This window comes from Haliaeetus leucocephalus, unplaced genomic scaffold, assembly GCF_000737465.1.
Source record: "Haliaeetus leucocephalus isolate CR32 unplaced genomic scaffold, Haliaeetus_leucocephalus-4.0 Scaffold339, whole genome shotgun sequence".
In the NCBI taxonomy this organism is placed as follows: domain Eukaryota; kingdom Metazoa; phylum Chordata; class Aves; order Accipitriformes; family Accipitridae; genus Haliaeetus; species Haliaeetus leucocephalus.
This window is the reverse complement of record NW_010972775.1, coordinates 11,991,193-12,008,463: the sequence shown is the minus strand read 5'-3', so window position 1 is coordinate 12,008,463 and position 17,271 is coordinate 11,991,193. Positions and strand designations below refer to the sequence as shown.

The 17,271-nt window shown below is 38.1% G+C and overlaps 1 protein-coding gene across 3 annotated transcripts in view; it reads left to right on the top strand.

Annotated features, from left to right (window-relative positions):
• The window catches only part of CEP152 (centrosomal protein 152kDa), a 28,854-nt gene extending 13,132 nt beyond the window's left edge, over nt 1–15,722 (top strand). For 2 of the 3 annotated variants that reach the window (XM_010571869.1, XM_010571870.1), the window contains exons 12-27: nt 552–759; nt 1,603–1,716; nt 1,838–1,968; nt 2,152–2,280; nt 2,425–2,560; nt 3,252–3,431; nt 3,962–4,234; nt 4,718–4,849; nt 5,134–5,784; nt 7,437–7,611; nt 9,093–9,272; nt 12,809–12,890; nt 13,008–13,114; nt 13,885–14,041; nt 14,323–14,426; nt 14,676–15,722. In XM_010571869.1, coding sequence (XP_010570171.1) covers nt 552–759; nt 1,603–1,716; nt 1,838–1,968; nt 2,152–2,280; nt 2,425–2,560; nt 3,252–3,431; nt 3,962–4,234; nt 4,718–4,849; nt 5,134–5,784; nt 7,437–7,611; nt 9,093–9,272; nt 12,809–12,890; nt 13,008–13,114; nt 13,885–14,041; nt 14,323–14,426; nt 14,676–15,691 — 3,775 coding nt within the window. In that variant the 3' untranslated portion in view covers nt 15,692–15,722. The remainder of the gene's footprint in view (nt 1–551; nt 760–1,602; nt 1,717–1,837; nt 1,969–2,151; nt 2,281–2,424; nt 2,561–3,251; nt 3,432–3,961; nt 4,235–4,717; nt 4,850–5,133; nt 5,785–7,436; nt 7,612–9,092; nt 9,273–12,808; nt 12,891–13,007; nt 13,115–13,884; nt 14,042–14,322; nt 14,427–14,675) is intronic. The other variant, XM_010571871.1, reaches the window with a different exon arrangement.
• Nucleotides 15,723–17,271: the final 1,549 nt, after the last annotated feature.

The window sequence follows — 17,271 nt, the reverse complement described above, 5'->3', positions numbered from 1 at the left end:
CTAAAATCCTTAAGAAGTGATACAACTGATGTGTAAAAGATGGTCCTACTGGATCAACATACAGTTTTTTGGTAGATATTTGAAATACTGCTGGTATTGCCAGGTAATCTGGGAAATGGGAAACTGGACTAATACCGTAAATTTGATGCCTAATTGCTGCTTAATAAATCTTCAGTTTTTGTAGAGATGATGTTGCTATTCCTTGGATTGTATGGTTTATATGCATGGATACCTTTTTGCTCAAAGATTCCACATAGTCGCTTAATGTTAAAGCTGTCTAAAAACAACCAATTGAATTATCTCAAAATACTTCACATAATACGAGAATGAATCTTTTGGGGGAACAGCTGAATGAACAAGTTTTCTGTACATTAATTGCAGCTTGACAAAAAAGCATATGGCTTCTATATTCTTGTTCTCTCTTTTTACTATTACCTCTTAGACATCTGTATTTCTGGTAGCATTAGTTGCTCTTCTCTTTGCTACCACTACCTTTCAGATAAATGTCTTTTGTCTTTTAAATACTGAAGCAGTTATGTCTTCCCTAATAGTGCAATACAGAACAGAGACATGGATGAAGAGCTCTCTAAAGATGAAATTATTGTAGAATTAAAAGCTGAGCTGGAACGTTTATTGAGCAGTAATAAAATGAAGAGAAACCAGATTACCCAATTACAAAATGATCTTAAAGATTGCCAGAAGACATTAGAGGAATACAAGCAGTTGTTGAAAGCGGAAAAAGCATCAAAAGAGTCAGAGGTTTGTTCTTTTACACTTTTTAAAAAGTAAAGATGCACTGGACTTTAGTGAACCAAACCAACATTTAAACTTCTTATGAAAATGGACCAAAGAATTTACTCAGAGCTGAGTATTCATAGCAACTAAGTAAATTTGTCTTTGAGCTTAAGGAAAGTATTGTCATTTGGATGATACCTTGTTTTGTATCTTTGGTGAAAAAGAAACAAGCTAAATAGCACAACCTGGGCAGCATATGCCTTATTAGGTAAGTTATGTTATGATGTCTTACTTGCTTGATAGCACTTAAAGGCCACTCAGTTTTTTTCAGAACTAAATTTTATTGGAGAAAGTAGGTTTTCTTTAGCCAAAAAGACCTTGTAATTTCTCTGAGAAAGCTGATAGTATCATTAGGTTATACAAATGGAACATTAAGGAGATTGCCTTCAGAGGGCCTTCACTATGTAATTTGATCAACAAGGACTCTCTTTGATACCGCATCTCTCTTCAGCCCATTATTAACTTCTCTCTATAAATTGATCAAGACTTGTAACATCTGCTCTTGTAATCTATACATTGTGACCTGGATGTGGGATAGGAATGTAATATGCTTGAGAAGAGTGCGCTCTGTTGGATGATAGTAGTCATTCAGCTTGCAAACATGGTGTCAAGTGTGTGCTTCTTTAAACCTTCATGATGCTATGAGTTTCAGGAGTTCATCTAGAATGCAATAAATTCCTTTTTATTTTTAATTATTTTTTCTGAGTAAAATTTTTATTTGACAGTTTTGTAACTTTTTTTTTAAAGCATCAGCTTCTAAATCATGTATATCCTGAAAGATATCATCTTAATTTTGTTTACTTTTAGCCTGTCGCAAATCCGAATGATAAGTTGGCAGCCAGTCCTTTGGTTTCTGATAATCTTAAGGAAGAAGTTCTGAGACTCAGAAAGGCTAATGAAACTTTGCTGCAAGAAGTTGAGGTGAGACAGGGATGCTGCTTATCCCCACAAAAAAACCACCACAACCCCCACCCTGTGCTAAAACCTGCAATTAGAAAAGGTTCTTTACAACCCACCTATTACTTGACTCTTGTTCATCCAGAACCGTACTTCAACTATTGAAGAACTGAAAGAAAGTGAGGAAAAATTGAAAAGCTTAAATCAAGATCTCTGTTGTCAGATGAGAAAGATGGTTCAGGATTTTGATCAGGATAAACAAGAAGCCATTGACAGGTAAGTCTGTTAACTCTGTTTAGTTCCATTTGTGAACTCTTAGCCTGCATCTATAATCTTGTACCAGCTATGTGGTACAAGGGCAGGTCAGCATTAGAAAGCTGGTTTCTTTCTTAGGGAAAAGTTGATCCCTGTTTAAAAGGGGGGAAAAAAGGTAGTTTTTTTCCTTTCTTGAAATTGTAGGTGTGAAAGAACTTATCAGCAACATCATGAAGATACAAAAGCACATTTTGAGAAAGACTTGATGGAGAGGTATGCTGCAGAAAAACAGCAGCTTATTCAAACTTATGAAGAGACAATCTCGCAGTTAAAGTAAGACTTCACATTTCTTCCACTTTTACTGAAACTTTCACATTTCCTGTCTGGGTCTCAGTACTAGTTACACTTTTTTAAAAACAGATTTGCTCTCCTGTGAGTGTAAAGACTAATTGACAATAAATAATCTGTCCTGTGAAGGGCTAACATAGATGAGCTGAGCAGAGAGATGACTGCAGTGAAGGAATGTTACATTGGAGTCTGTGGGGAGAAGGACACCTTGGAAGCTACTTTAAGGCAGAAATTTGAGCAAGAGCAGCAGCTGAAGGAAGAGAAGGTACTAATGGAAATACCTGTAAACCATGTCATTTCAGGTTGTTTTTAAGATGTAATATCAGTAAGTATATTTAGCTTTGTAACTGGGGAAGATATTTGGAAGAGATGCAGCTATATCAGAAAGTTAATACATGTGACCTATTGGTTGTTAAATTAACCTGCTGTTGTGTCCTGGGGTTTAAAATATTGTAGAAATAACCCTTTCCAATAGCTATTCATTTTCACGTAGTCAGCTTTTCATAATTTTCACTCTTGAGGGCTGTTCAGTCAGCAGTGTGAGGTTTTACATTCACAAGACATTTTCCAAAACACTGTATGACAATACATGTTTTCTTCTCCCTATATAAAAGTCATCTGAAAATACTGTGGCTTTTTAAGTAATAATAAATGCAGGCTGCTATATTGATTAAAAATTTTGCTTTTCTGAAGATACCAGTGTGAAAGATGCTTGATAAGAAAACTTATTTTAGAGTAATAGCCTATGATTACCTCTGCTATCAAGCCTTAAAACACCTCCTTTTGAGACCTGAATCTCTTGTCCAGGTGACATCAGTAAGATCAGTGCACTGGCTCTAGAAACTTAATCATGTCTCTCATGTATTCTCATCACTTTGTACCAGAGCACCAGAGCAGTTTGCTATGCCTTGGAGAATACTTTAATTTTAAATGTTTTAAATTTTTTTTTTCCCTAGCTCAAGAAACAGCTACTAGAAGAAAAAGAAGACTCTCTTAACCTTTTGAGGACTGAGCTTGAAGAGAAACACAGCAGTTCTATGATAGCAGCAAAGAGGCAGTGGCTGGAAGAAAAAGAACAGCAGGTTGAAGAGGAAGTTGCATTAGCCAAAGTTCACTGGGAGAAGGAAGAAAAAGAGGTATGGAACTTAGGCCAGTGTTTTTTCAAAATTTTTTTGTTGTTTTGTTTATTTTCAGAAGGACAACTTGTATGTAGACAGGCTTATGCACTGTTATTCTGCCATTTGAAGTGGCTTTTAAGGATCTGTCATTTAAGGAGCCTCTGAATAAGTCAGTAGGTATTACACATGCTTAAGATTTTAGAAAAAAACCAAAACAAACCAAGCCCCTAGACTTTGTAAAGTAACATACAGAATGTCCTGAATGTCACAGCTGGTAATATGCTGGAGTTTTCCACCCTGATCCCTGGGTGAGTGGTTATGCTTTCTATTGTTTCATTCAGTTATCGTACAGAAGTCCTTTGTGTATCCTATCCCATAGAAGAAATCTGTGATGAATTGCCAAACTCTCTCCTGTCTGAGCATGGTTTTTCTCTTCTCCTGTTAGGGAAGATTATTGGTGTAAACAAAGTTTTGTTTGTTAAATACCAGTGAAATTCTAGTTATTTGGACACTGGGGAGATTTTCTTAAAGAATATTTTTTTCCTTAGAATAAAGAACAAGTCTTTGCAGAAATACAAAGACAATGGCAAAGTAGGCTGGAAGAAACGAGAAGAACTGTAGTTGAATGTCATGACTGCAGCAGCCAAACTGACCGAGTAACAGTTGTGGATGAAGCTTCAACTAAAGAATTAGAAGGGATTGTTGGAGTCCAAAGGCTGCAGATCCAGAAGGCTCTGAAAGAAAATATGGCCTCTGAAGAGGCCTTAAAAGAATTTGAAATAGAACTGGAAAATAAATACCGTAAAAATCTTGCCAGCCAGGTAACAAATAATTGTTCTGTCCGCCTGGATCCTGTGAAACTGCCATGTGCAACTAAGTCACCTAAAAGAAAAAGAAGTGTTCTCTTCCACTAACTTTCTCTTAAGCTCAGTAGTTGATATTTGCTATATTAGAAATAAATTAAAAAAAAAAAAGTTCTGAAGAAGCTGTAGCATGTAGCTTGTTTTTTTAGCTGTTAGTTTTTCACACAGTTGGACAAGTTTGGCAGCGGTTTTGAACAGAACTGAGCAACACTGACTTAGAGCTTATACCATTTTGTTAATGAAAAATAAATTTAATATTCATCATTTTGGTATGATTTTTGCATCAAGAAATGCATCAGATGATGCTGGTCTGATTCTTTCAATTTCTGTAAACATAGGCAATCCAAACTGAAATCTGTTCTTTCGTTGCTACATGAAAGTAATAATAAAAATGTATTTGGTGGTGGTGACTGAAGCAGGTTTTTTTTTATCTGCTTGTAGGTAGATGCAGCTTTAACCCAAGCTCATGCCAGGTGGCTGCAAGAATTAACAGACCTCAAAGAGTACAAAGTAAATCTAAAGATAGAACAAGAAAAATGGGAAAAGGAACACAAAGAGACTGCAGCAAAGCAGGTAGCCCAAAATACTTGTTTATGTGTATTGATAAACAGTTCAGTCTTCCAGATCCCATATATTAGTGAGGAATGAATGTAGACATAGGCTGAGAATCATTAAGGAAAGATGTTTCTAGTGTATTCTGGTTCTGATCCTTTTTTTTTTTTTTGCCTAATAGGATTATATTTTATTAAATAATTTGAAAATAATCTCCAATAGATTCATAATGACCCAGGGTTATATTTTATACATATATAAATGTATGCATATATTTATAATGACTGTGTCTATATATTCACCAGTTAGCCCTAGTTCTGTCAGCTGCTGAAGAGAAATGGAAGAAAGAATATGAGAATACAGAGAAGTCTGGACCAAGAATGAAAGAACTTGAAGAAAAGGTAATTTCTCTCAAGAAGGAATTGGAGCTAAAGAAAGAAGAAATCCCTGCAGCTATCAAAGCAGAACTAGCAAAAGCCCGTGCTCAGTGGAACAAAGAAAAGCAAGAAGAAATCTTGCAGATACAAGAGCAAAATGAGAGAGACTACCGATCATTCTTAGATGATCATAGAAACAGAATTAAAGAGGTACTTGCAACAGCAAAGGAGGATCTTGCAAAGCAGAAAAATGACCTCTCCATTCAGAAACAGGCAGAAATAAAGATGTTACTAGACCAAAAGCAGCGAGAATGGGAGGCTCAGGAAACAAAGAGACTGAAAGATGAAATTAATCGGTATGAGGAGAAGACTCTGCTTGCACTTGAGTACTTGTTGAGTGAAATCCATGAAGAACTAGTCAAGTGCACACATAGTAAGCATTCTTGGAAGGATAAGTGTTTTGATGCTCGTGTTCAATTAAACCATCAGTGCAAAGACAAACTGAAGGCTTGCTTACAAAAGGCCTACAGAACCACAGTTCACACGATTCTGGAAAAGAAAGAGCAAGAATGGAAAGAGGTAATATTTCTGCAAATTATAACTGCCAACCAGAAAAGGGATTTGAGAAGTCAGACTCGTACATGTTTTCTCCCAATATAAAATATTTATGTAGTCCTGAGAGTCCAAGAATCCAATATGTGAGTTCATTGATAACAACAGTCCTTTAAAACTCTGAGAGGGCTAAATCTACCATTTGCAACTGAAAAGGGAAAGGATGAGTGTAGATTTGACACCTTCAGTCTTTAAAGAAGAGAAAGCCAGGTTAGGAGTGTTGCTCTCTAATGCCAAGATTTGTAAATTAAGGAGATGAATCCTCCATCCTAAGTTTGGGAGCCTGTTGCAGGCTTTTGTGACCTCTTAGGTGAGTTCAGTGATTAAGGCCCATCTTAGATTTTTGCAAAGCTGCTGCGCTTTTTTTTTTTTTTTTTTAAGAAATTTAGCAGTTTGTAGCGGTGATCGGATAGTGATCATGGATCATGTTACTCTTCCCCCCCCCCCCCCCCCCCCAGCTTCTGATACAAATAAAGATAAAAACAGTAAATCCTTTTTGCAAATTATCTGTAGTAGAACTGAATAACTGACAAGCTGATCTATCTCAGGAATAATAGTCTTGCTTAACTTTATTGTGGCTCTAGGAAATCCTTTTCAATGTGCCTGCCAAATGAGGAAAGACATTCTACCCTCTTCTAGAAGAGTTTGGGGCTAAGTAGAATTCTGTCCAAAAGCTTCTGTTTCTGTTGTTTTGGCAAATTCCTCTTTTTGCAATGCTTATGCTTGTAGTAAGTTTTTGATTATGGGGAGCATCCCACTGGAAATGCTAATGCCACCCAGCATTTAGCAGCTGGGGAATTGTCCAAGAATAGGACAGAGAAAGAAACTCTTGTTTTTCAAGAAAAGGCGGGACAGGGGGAAATGAGTATGAAGTGATTTCTCATGACAGTATTACCGAGTCTTCTAGTGGTAATATGTTTCTGTTCAGAAAGTGGTCCTTTAAAGTTTTCTTGACATGAGCTATTTTCACAATTGTAAAGAGAATCAGAAGTTTTTTTTGCTATGCCTGATGCATCTTCTGTAATAGATATGAATGTCCCCTGGTAAACTGATATGCCTTTGAACTTCAAAACGTTGGTTGGCTTGAACTACCTTATTCAGCAAAGTCTTTGTAATTTCTTAGTAATGTCTTCTCTTATGCTACCATTATAACAATAAACAAAGGAGTTACGTTTTTCTACATGACTTATCTGTCCCTGTACTACCCATATGTGTGCAGAAGCTCTAAATGAGTCCAACCCCTTTTTCTGCTGGATATGCTGTTTAAAAAACCAAGTTAGCTTCAACTATTCAAAGACGCTGTATAGTTCTGCAACGTTAAGGGCTACTGATGTTTCCAAAATAAATTAAACTCAGGATAGCCAGGTACTGCTGTTGCAGTGAATTACACAAAGTAAAACTTCTATATGCTAGAATACACGTTTTCCTCAGTATTTGAGCTGCAGTCTACAGTTCTATTGCAAGTTTAAAGCACCTGCATTACAATTACTAAAGCTACTTGGTGGCCAGGGTTGTTTGTTTTTTTTATGGCTAACATACTACTTACCTACTTTAACATAGTGTAGTACGCTTTTTTTTTTTTAATGTGTTGGATTTTCAGGAAGTGTTTTCAATTGCAGAAATATGAAGAGCTAGTGAGTAATGTAAATAAAGAAGCATACTCTTGCCTGCAACATGGTGAAGGAGAAACTGGGGACGTGACAAGACCTCCTGTGTACAATGTTGGACACCAAGCAGAAGCGCAAGGGAGGCTAAGGAGACAGCCACCCTTGCAGGAAACTGGAACAGACAAAGGTATTGGGCTTGTTTTTAATCTGGCAAATTGTATATCATCAACTTAAGCTTGTTAGTAGCAGTCTTTAATAGTTGATGTCTTATTGATGACTATTAATGCAAAGCTAGTTGATATATTTGGGTGAGAGAGGAAGATGCAGTTCTTCTGACTGTGAGGTTGTTTAATGTTGTGTTAGCTTGTACTATGTTAAAGTCACAAACAGTGCAACAAATGGTACTGGTCTCCAGCTTACTGTTTTAATGCTACTAGCTTTCTGCTTTTTAAAGCCGTTCTTCAGGAGTAAAGAAATAGCTGCTGTATCTGCTGCAGGTGTAAATACTCTTTGGGGGTTGTGGATGTGAACATTAACACCTCTGGTGTTTAACAGCTTATAAGCAAGCCAGTATTGATCATGATGAGCAAGGTATGGTCTAAACTATGTCGTGTAAATGAGTAATACTAAATCAGAGCTCTGAAGATCGAATTATATACTATTTGCTCTTGACATTAGACAAGACAAGGAATTCTGCATTCATATAAAAGATACTGTTGTGTCAAGAATTATACCTCACCTGGCACGGTGTTTTTTCAAATACTTTTGATCAAGAATGTAGTTGAAAAAATGTAAATCCCTGGGTGATGTTTCTCTCTTCTTTTCCTTCCTTACTTCCCGCTCCCCCTCTCTCCCCCAGTATATACGTTAGCATTGTAGCTCTTCTCAAAGCTGTCACATGTACTATGGCAAAGCTGGAGACAGTGTAGCTGGGGAAAAACTTCATGGGAGGCCTAGCTATCTCTCTGGGGCTTTCTGTTTAGTTTGAATTCTTATGCAACCAAAAAACATAAAGCAAGAAAACCCAAGAGAGTCTTTGGCTTTATGCCTATAGTGTGGCTTGAATTCCTTCAACACCAAAACAACAAACCATCTATTAAACACAAAACAATACAAGCAGTGCAGCTCTTCTGTCTCTAGAGCTCCCTGTCCTGGTTATAGGGAGCAACCGTTGCTCTCCTGGAAGTAGCCCAGTCTTTGTGAATTTCTTAACTTAACTAGACTCAGCTGCATGTGAGGCTTCCCAGCTGGGAGAGTCTCCTTCAGTTGACTCCAAAAGACCATGCTTGGCTGTTGGGGGGTGGGGATGGTTGGTTTTTTTTGGTGGTTGGGGGGTTTTTTTGGTGTGTGGTTTTTTGTTTTTGTTTAAAAAAAAAAAAATTTCAACCTCAAGTCTCATATTGTTGACTGAAGACTCAAATAATTACTGATGGGAGTGCATTGAGGCTGTGAGGGCTCAACGACTTGATAGATGCTGCTGCACCTCCTATAACAGGATTCCAGCCTCTTGTGATTATTTTAATTAGACTAATGTGTTACATAATTTCCAGCAAAAGAAAGACTAAGTAGAGCACTAGGAAGGTAAGGTCAGGTTTGATTTTTTTTGTGTTTGGGTTTTTTTTTTTGGTCCCATGGTTGATGTGTAACTTTCAGCAATTACTGTTGCAGGTCAGAAATGTACAAAAAGGAACCTTGGGTCTCAAGAAAAATTTTGCTGTGAACACTGCTGCCAGGAGCTTGAAAAAAGAGAGGCTGTGTGCCAGGACTTAAAAAGAGAGCTGGAGATAGCCTGCAAACATCTTCAGCTTGCTGTGAAAGAATGTGAAGCTAAGTCAGAGCAAATCCAAGGTTAGTATTGTTTGTCACCTAAAGACAACTTTGAATGACTCTGCCTTGCTGGCTGCATGAGTCTCATCTGTTGCATCATTTAGTTTTCAGAGGGTGGAATGAGTGTTTGTGCATACTTACACCAAACAACCCCCCCACAACAAAAACCCACAAACTGACCTTCCCCTCCACACCCCGAGAAACCCCTTCACCCTCTTGGCTTTAAACATTACTTATTGCTTTAGTGCTCTTTCATGTGTACCAGGAAAAGAATAGAGGAAAACTGAACATGTGGCAGATGTTCTTTGAATATGTGTACATGTGGATTCCATAACCCTCATGGGCAATACAGATAATGCATGCGTGTGTACGTACACACATGAGTCAGGGAGTTCTTCAGTTATCTCCTTCGGGGCTGTACTGTTATTGTGCATGTACTCATCCCCCCATAGTGGGAGTATAAAGAGCAGAGTGGCCCTAAATGTTACTTGGTTCCTCTTGGCACCAGTAGTAGTAAGCCACTGACCACAGTTTTCTTGTACCTTCCTGCGGTTAATAATAGCTTGAAGCTGTAGTTCTGTTTTTCTTTCTTTTTTTTGTAAACCTTAAAGTAGGTTTTAAGTTGGCTTTATTTAGTCTCTTTTGCCTTTTAAGTCAAGACATTCTTTTTCCTTTGTGTCACTTTGAAATGAGAAATACAGGACTGAGAAAAGGTCTCTAGTTCTTAAATCTTTCTTTCCTATGTGATGACTGTCTCTATGAATGATGGATATGAAATATCCACTCTGTTTTTGGAAGTCACTGAAAGTAAGGCTTCTGCCTGTAGTATGGAAATAAGGCTTTTCTGAAGCTATTTCTGGTGGAAGAAGATAGTGCATAGTAATTTGCTTGAGATTTCTCCATTGTAGGAGACTGCTTCTGATTCAGTAGTGGTGTTATCCAGTACTCTTGTTTAATACACATCCCCCCTGGCTGTGCAGTAGTGTTGTTTTGTTATGATCACCTTTTTTTTGCTGTCCAACATCTTATTTTTGGCATTCTCAATATCTGTATCACCTTCTGTACACAGACTGTGATAGCGCCTGGTGGTAAAACCTCCCTGAGACTTGACCATCAGTTTAGTCAATTGCAATATTACCTGACTTGATCTTGATACCTGTGCTTACTTATTGTGGAATCTGTTGCATCATGTACATCTGTTGTCCTTTCAGGATAATAGACTCCATCCTTTATTACTTTTACTTAACTTGGTAGAAGTCTCTGGCCATAGTAAAATCTGGGCTAACGAGGATGAAAAGTCTTTAGCATATCAAACCCCTTTGCTGTACCTGTAACTACTCCGGCAGCTGGGTCTCCCTGTATGGGCCTGGCATGTAGGCTTTTCACTCAGAGAAAGTCATATTGATTCATCTGTCTCTGATAACAACAAGAGTTCATTTTGTCTAGGTTTATTTCTGAGAGGATTTGTAGGAGGAATGCCTGCTTTGCTTTGTTCCTGTGCTCAAGAACTTTTTCTTGCCTGCTTGAGCATAATGTACCATATGGAGCACAGTTCCCATTCACTTGGTATCTGAGGAACTCTATCCTCTTATTCAGCTGTATTGAAGTCAGTAGAGGTCTTTGTTTTAAGGAGCAGAACAAAGAGAATGATGTTTTCTCTGAAGGAAAACATGTTGGTGATTGAATAAGAGGATCATTCTCCCTGCAGTGCTTTAATCAGTTGAAGCTGTACACAATAGTGTTCAGGGCATTTTTTTTTTTTTTTTTTTTTAGGCTCTCCTTAGAGCATGGCAGGAATTGGACTTGCTGAAGGTTCTGATTCATGAGAAGTCTTAAACTGCATCCTGAGGGTCAGTAACTCTGTAGAATTGTTTGAGCATGCCTCAGTGAAAGGTCACTGTGGCCACTGTAAGCAGGTTTGGTAAATGGTCAGCTTGGAGAGAGCAGATGTGAGGTAGTAGGTTGTACCAAGTGACTAAACAGTTGTACTTGCCAAAGGCTGTGGTTTGTGTGTGTTGTGAGTGTTTTGGTTGTGGGTTTGTTTTTGTTTTTGTTTTTTTTTTTTAAATGAAAAATTTCAGTTGTCTGCTTTAATAAATTTTGTGCTCAGTGAGGAGGTGTAAAATGCTGTATGTTTGCAAGGGAAAGGCTTTTGCCAGCTTGCAGATGTGTGATCAAGGCCAGGTAGGTAAGTTGCACAGATTTGTGTAATATTATTTCTGTGCTCTTTTGTCGACAACCATATAGTGTGTAAACTTCCTTGGGACTGGAGGAGAGATTGGAGGGTAATAGGAGGTCTGTTAATGAAAATAGAGCCTACTGCTATCACCAAGGTCATCATAGATGCAAGTCTCAACTGCTCAACATGAGTTTTGGACCACAAATGAGGATCTCTGAAGGCCATGAATTGCTTATATCTGTGTTCTAGGATGGCTGCTTGCTTTTTGCTTTTCTGCACATCATCCTAGAGAATGAAGAAAGCCAAACTTGTCTGTGTCTTTCCCAGGGCTCAGGTCCTCATATTCTACCGATGAAAGCCTTGATTCTTCCAGAAGGAAGATTTGTCTTTAAGACATGCCTTCTGTGGTGTGGTGACAGTCATTGTTTTCCTTAGGCCATGGTTCACGTGAGAAATTTAGTGGCTGGGTGCAGTGGGGGTATCTCCAGCATTGAGTCTAGGTGTTCAATTCATGTTGGTTTTCTGTCCTAAAATAGGAAAGCTAGTAATCAGCTGTTGATTTTTATAGGTCTATCCAAGTTTGTCCATCAATTCTTCAAGTTATGCTAAACACCTGTACATTTTTTTGAAATAATTATTTGCTTCGATTAGATTACATAGTTAACAAATAGGTTTTAAGGTTCTTTAACTTTCAGGAGATGGCCCACAGGTGGACTATCTGTATGCCATGATCAACAGTCTTCAGTATCAGCCTGAAGTCCTATGCTTTGGCCTTTTTCAGCTCAACTGTCTTCTCGTTCTTTGTGGTGGCTCATTATAATATTATGTGCTTCTTAGTAGCATTGAGCAGAGTTCAGCATGGAAGTATGGAAGTCTAGCCTTCCTCTGTAATAGTGGCTTTTGGTCATTAAAAAAAACAAAACAAAAAAACCAAAACAACCACCAAGTTTTATCTTTTACCTCGCCACCCCAAAGAAGGCACAATTGCTGACCTGCAAGTTAATAATTCTTTTCCAGTGTTTGTCAAAACAAGCCTCATTGGTTTTTTTTCCCCTGTCCTTTCTCTACATGTACACCTGTTATCTCTGAAGTTTTGCCTCCAGCATAGTGTTAGTAATGGCATATGAAGGCTTTAAGCTTACTTAATTACTATATGAGATGACTTATATTCAGGCTTCATTGAAGTGTATTGTGATCGATTCGTATATGCCTGTTACTGCAACAGCTGTACATTTGCTTTGTGACATTGAGCTCTTATAGCAGAAACAGCAGTTTATGTAATCACTTCTGTTGAACTTAACTTGAATTTAGAGAAGTGCAGTGAATTTTGGTTCCTCTTTTTTTTTTTTTTTTTTTTTTTTCCCTTTTTTGGTTATAGAAAATGAGAAGGTTCTACAAGCTCTAATTGCAGAAAACTCTGAGATGAAGACTAAACTGAAAGACCTGGGAACACCACCAAGGTATTTAAAAAAATCTACACAAGCTGATGGGTTTTTTTGTGTGGGGTTTTTGTTTTTTTTTTTTTTTGTAAGATGTAAGCTGCTTTTCTTGTGCAGTGTGACTTATGTGCATTTCAGGTCACTGTCAAAGGGAGGCGTCTCAAAACCTTGTACATCCTGTGACTCTGTGAAAGGGCTGGAAGAAATGCGTGCTCAGTACATTAAAGCTGTGAGCAAGATTAAGTGTAAGTACTAAAGTCTTAGCTGAAAATTTAGGAGAGCAAAATAATTTACTTTGTCATTTCCTCCTCCTTCAGCCAACTTGCACAGGAATCTGACAGTCAAATCGCATGAGAAGTAAATTTTTCCTTCGTACTAGAGTGAATGTGAGACATGGAATTGTTACCATAATCTTGGACAAGGTTAATTGCAATGGGTGAAGCTTTGTTATGCCATCCTTGCTTTGTTGCACTGTATTATGTTTTTTAAATGGTAAAGCGTATTTTGAGAACTGATCTTGTATCTCCAGCAAACAATCCACCTACCCTGCAACTTGTCCTGAGGGAGAATTGGCTGTTCTCTTGTGCTGTATCCTGGCTTCTGGCTTAATCAGCAACCTTCTGGCTGAGGAGAGAGGGTTAAGTGTAGCGCCAAGTCTTACTTGAGGGCAGCAGGTCTCCAAATGCCAGCTCCACTGCTGTCAAAGAATTCGTAGACCTGCATTTTACCAGCCAATATTCCTCCCAAATCCCTGTGCCTAGTGTTTTCTATTGCTGCTGAAGATGCAAAATTGGACAACTGAATTCCCATCTGATGCTTCATATCAACCTGCTCTGGTCTTTAGTGGTATTTATCCAGTAGGCAACATTTGGCATAAGGATTTGGGTGGAATGTTGGCAGGTAAATCCAGGCCCTTGCTGACTTGCTCCAGGTCTGCTAGACAATCCCAGTTTGTGGTGGTGGCTTTTTTTTCCCCTGCTGGGAGAAAACTGGTACTAATGAAGTGTGTTTGTAGGTGACATGCTTTGTTACATCCGTGAAAGTAAGGAGCGAGCCGCTGAAATGATTAAAGTGGAGGTTTTAAGAGAGCGCCAAGAAACGGCACGGAAAATGCGTAAATACTATTTGACATGCCTTCAACAACTTCTTACTGATAATGGGAAACATGAAGGGTGAGTTCAAGTATGTTTGGAAATTACTGTTGGTTTTGAAAGAGGTGTGTAGACATTAGTCTGGTGTTTGTCCACCTTGGAGAAAACAGTGTCTAACTGCCTGACAGCCTTGCCAATCTGCTCAGATTGGCATGGGGTCACTGCCGAGCAGTCTGGCATACTGTCTTTTCAGTGTTCTTTGACTCTTGCTAACACTACCTTGAAGTAAAACGCAGAGTTGGAAAGGAATTACACTTAACCTTTAATTTTTTTTTTTTTTCATGTTCTGCAATTCTTGGCAGAGCTGAAAAGAAAATAATGAACGCTGCCAGTAAGCTTGCTATGATGGTTAAAGGACTTGAAACACCTCTTCGACACATTCCCCAAAGCAAATCTACCTGCTCAGGTATGTTGGATTCTATAGTTGTTCTCTTCTTGATCATATTGATTTAATGCATGTAGTAACGAAAAAGCAGATGGAAAGTGAAGTACTATTTATTTATAAGCTTGCTAATGGAAATGTAAATATAAGCTGCTATTTTGACAATGCTTACAATTCTTTATTTAAAAAAACCCAACCAAACAGAAGAACCCAGTCCTTCTTCCAGCATTAACATTTCATTCAATTAATCTATTTCCTTCCCTCCTCTCCTAGCTCTGCTGTTAAATTCTGATCTACCACCGGGAGTCGAGTACTCAAAAAGAGATTGCATGCTTCAGACAAGGTCAAACTGTATGGAAAGTAAATCATGTAGTGAAAGCATTACCAAAAAAGCCAATGATAAAGTTGCCCAGAAAGGTGTACCACATGACTTGAGACAGCAGTTTGATGCAATGCAGACTGAAACTCAACATATGCTTCATGAAACAGTGACTTCAAATATTCAGAATGGGAATAATTCTAAAAATCTGGATGGTGCTTCAAGAGATGCTCTGCCAGAGTTTTATCCAAATGAAAATGGAAGAAGAGAAAAATACAGCCCCATCATAAATGCAGACAAAGGACTCGTGTGTGCTACTAGTACTATAGCACATCAGAATGCTTCTCCATCTGCTTTTCAGGTAACAACAGAAAATATGCATGCACCCAGCTTTACAAATGGCCATGCCATCTCTGGGCCAACTCATCATATGCTTAAGAGCAAGAATGATAGAACAGTCTTGAAGGAGGATAAATGTGTCCAGTCATGTGGAAAATGGAAAGCTAAATCTAAAAGAACTCAGGAATTTGATTTTCAAGAAAGTCCAGAAAGAGATGAAGGAAGCAGCAGTGAATGGAGTTCTGTGAATGGAAGCCTGCATCTGGATTGCAGTGATACGCCTCTCGTGAACCTTGAACAAAAAGCCGGTACTAATGTGCAAGCACAGACTGCATACTGTGAAGAGTTTCCTCACATCAGGTCATTTTCCCCTGCAGATGAAAATGTTGTTACTACTTGGAGAGACACTTCTAATGGCAATGGCAAGATTCTCAGCACAGAAAGCAGCACTGAAGTTTGCAGTAGAGGCCACCTGATAACAAACCCAGAACATACTTCATTCCTCAACTCTGACAAATCAAATTCTGCTGTCACACAATTCAATGTATTGCCAGATTCAAATGTAGGAAAATGCTGCAACAAATGCTTAGAAAAAAACAGCGTGGGATCCCCAGTCTCTTCAGCAAGATAGTGGTTTTGATAGCCCACTTTCTAACTTGAACCAATACCAGTAATTCCTCGTTTGAAGGAAAAAAAGATAACTTGATATTTAAGTAAAAGTGTGAGGACTGGGGAGAACCTGTTCTACTGTGTCTATTTCATGACCAATGTGACACAGTTTGAATGTTACGTGAAGAAATTCTATAAAGTTACTTGAAATATTAATGCAGAGTTTTGTTTACCTTTGTAATAACGCTTTCATAATTGTTTATTGTGTATTATACAAATTTATTAAACAGAATCTATTTTTATATTAAGTTTAGCTTGCAGTGTTTATCTAAAACAAAACTACTGTAACTTGTGGTAACCTCTTTAAATGGTTATGAAAATTCCTTCAGAGCTCAATGAGAGATGTTTTAGGATTTGTTTGAAGTAAGTATTTTAATTGACTCTTCCATTTTGAAGGACCCCCTGTAAGCCTCTGCGTGTGTCCCCATAATAAAAGTGAAAATACTTGCATTTTTTTATTAAATAATTATAACAAATCGCATTTCAAGTATTCTTCCCTTTGGTACAGCAAAAAATAGCTTGTACTGGACAGAAGAAAGGTGTAAATTAGAATAACCATGTTTTGCAGGTGTTCCTTAAATAGCATAGGTTGTCAATCTAAACTGAAGATGTAGTAATGTTCCTTCTGATGCTTAGAAAGCTTATATTTTAAAGGCCTGCTCACATTTTGAAGAGAAGTACAAAATGTATCTTTTTTTCTAGACTTTTTGCTTTCCTCGGGATGATATTTCATTTCTAGTGATGCTGTGAGGAAAAGAGGTGTTTTGCTGCTTGCTTACACAGGGTGTGATTAAATCATACTTGTTGCGATTAATAGTATGGTTATGAGCCAGCAATTCACATCAACAGTAATACAGAAGATGTAAACAAAAAGGTTTTGCTTGCTATTATTCTGTGATATTAGAAGAAGAAAAAAACCTGAATATTCTCTCAAAGATGATACCTATGCCTTTTGTATGTAATAACATTTAACTGCTGCAAGGATGCTCATTTGGTCTTTCAGAGTCAAACAGCACAGTCTAGTCTGACTATCTTTTCAGTTTTAAGAGGAAAATAGTACAAGATTCAACAGAAATCTTCTGAAGAAAAATGTGTTTAACTTCCTTTACAAAAACATCCTGCCTGTTTATTTCAGGCCAACTGGCAAGGCAGAATGCATTACAACTGTTGGTACGCAGGACTGGTTTGTGACTCGAAACTCTCTCGGGCGATCTAATGACAGACTTCTGAATTTCTTGGTGGCTTTTAATGTTGCCCATAAATGCAACCTCACTTCCTCTTTAGTGAAGGTGGGGTTTGTCATCATCAGTGGGAGCAAACTGAGGCCACAAGAGACCGCTTGTGCCTAAAAAAACATGGGCAGTAGTTAAGTTCAAGGGCCAAATTCCGAGCTCTTAGCTGAGGAAATAGCTGTGGCCTCGTCTGCAGGGGAAAGTTTTTACTAGTTGTCCTCTAAGCCCCATGTGGAGGCTTTTTTTTCAATGATGAGTGGCTTATTTTGGTTAGCTTAAACATTTTCCCGAATTGCACAAGGTAAAAAAG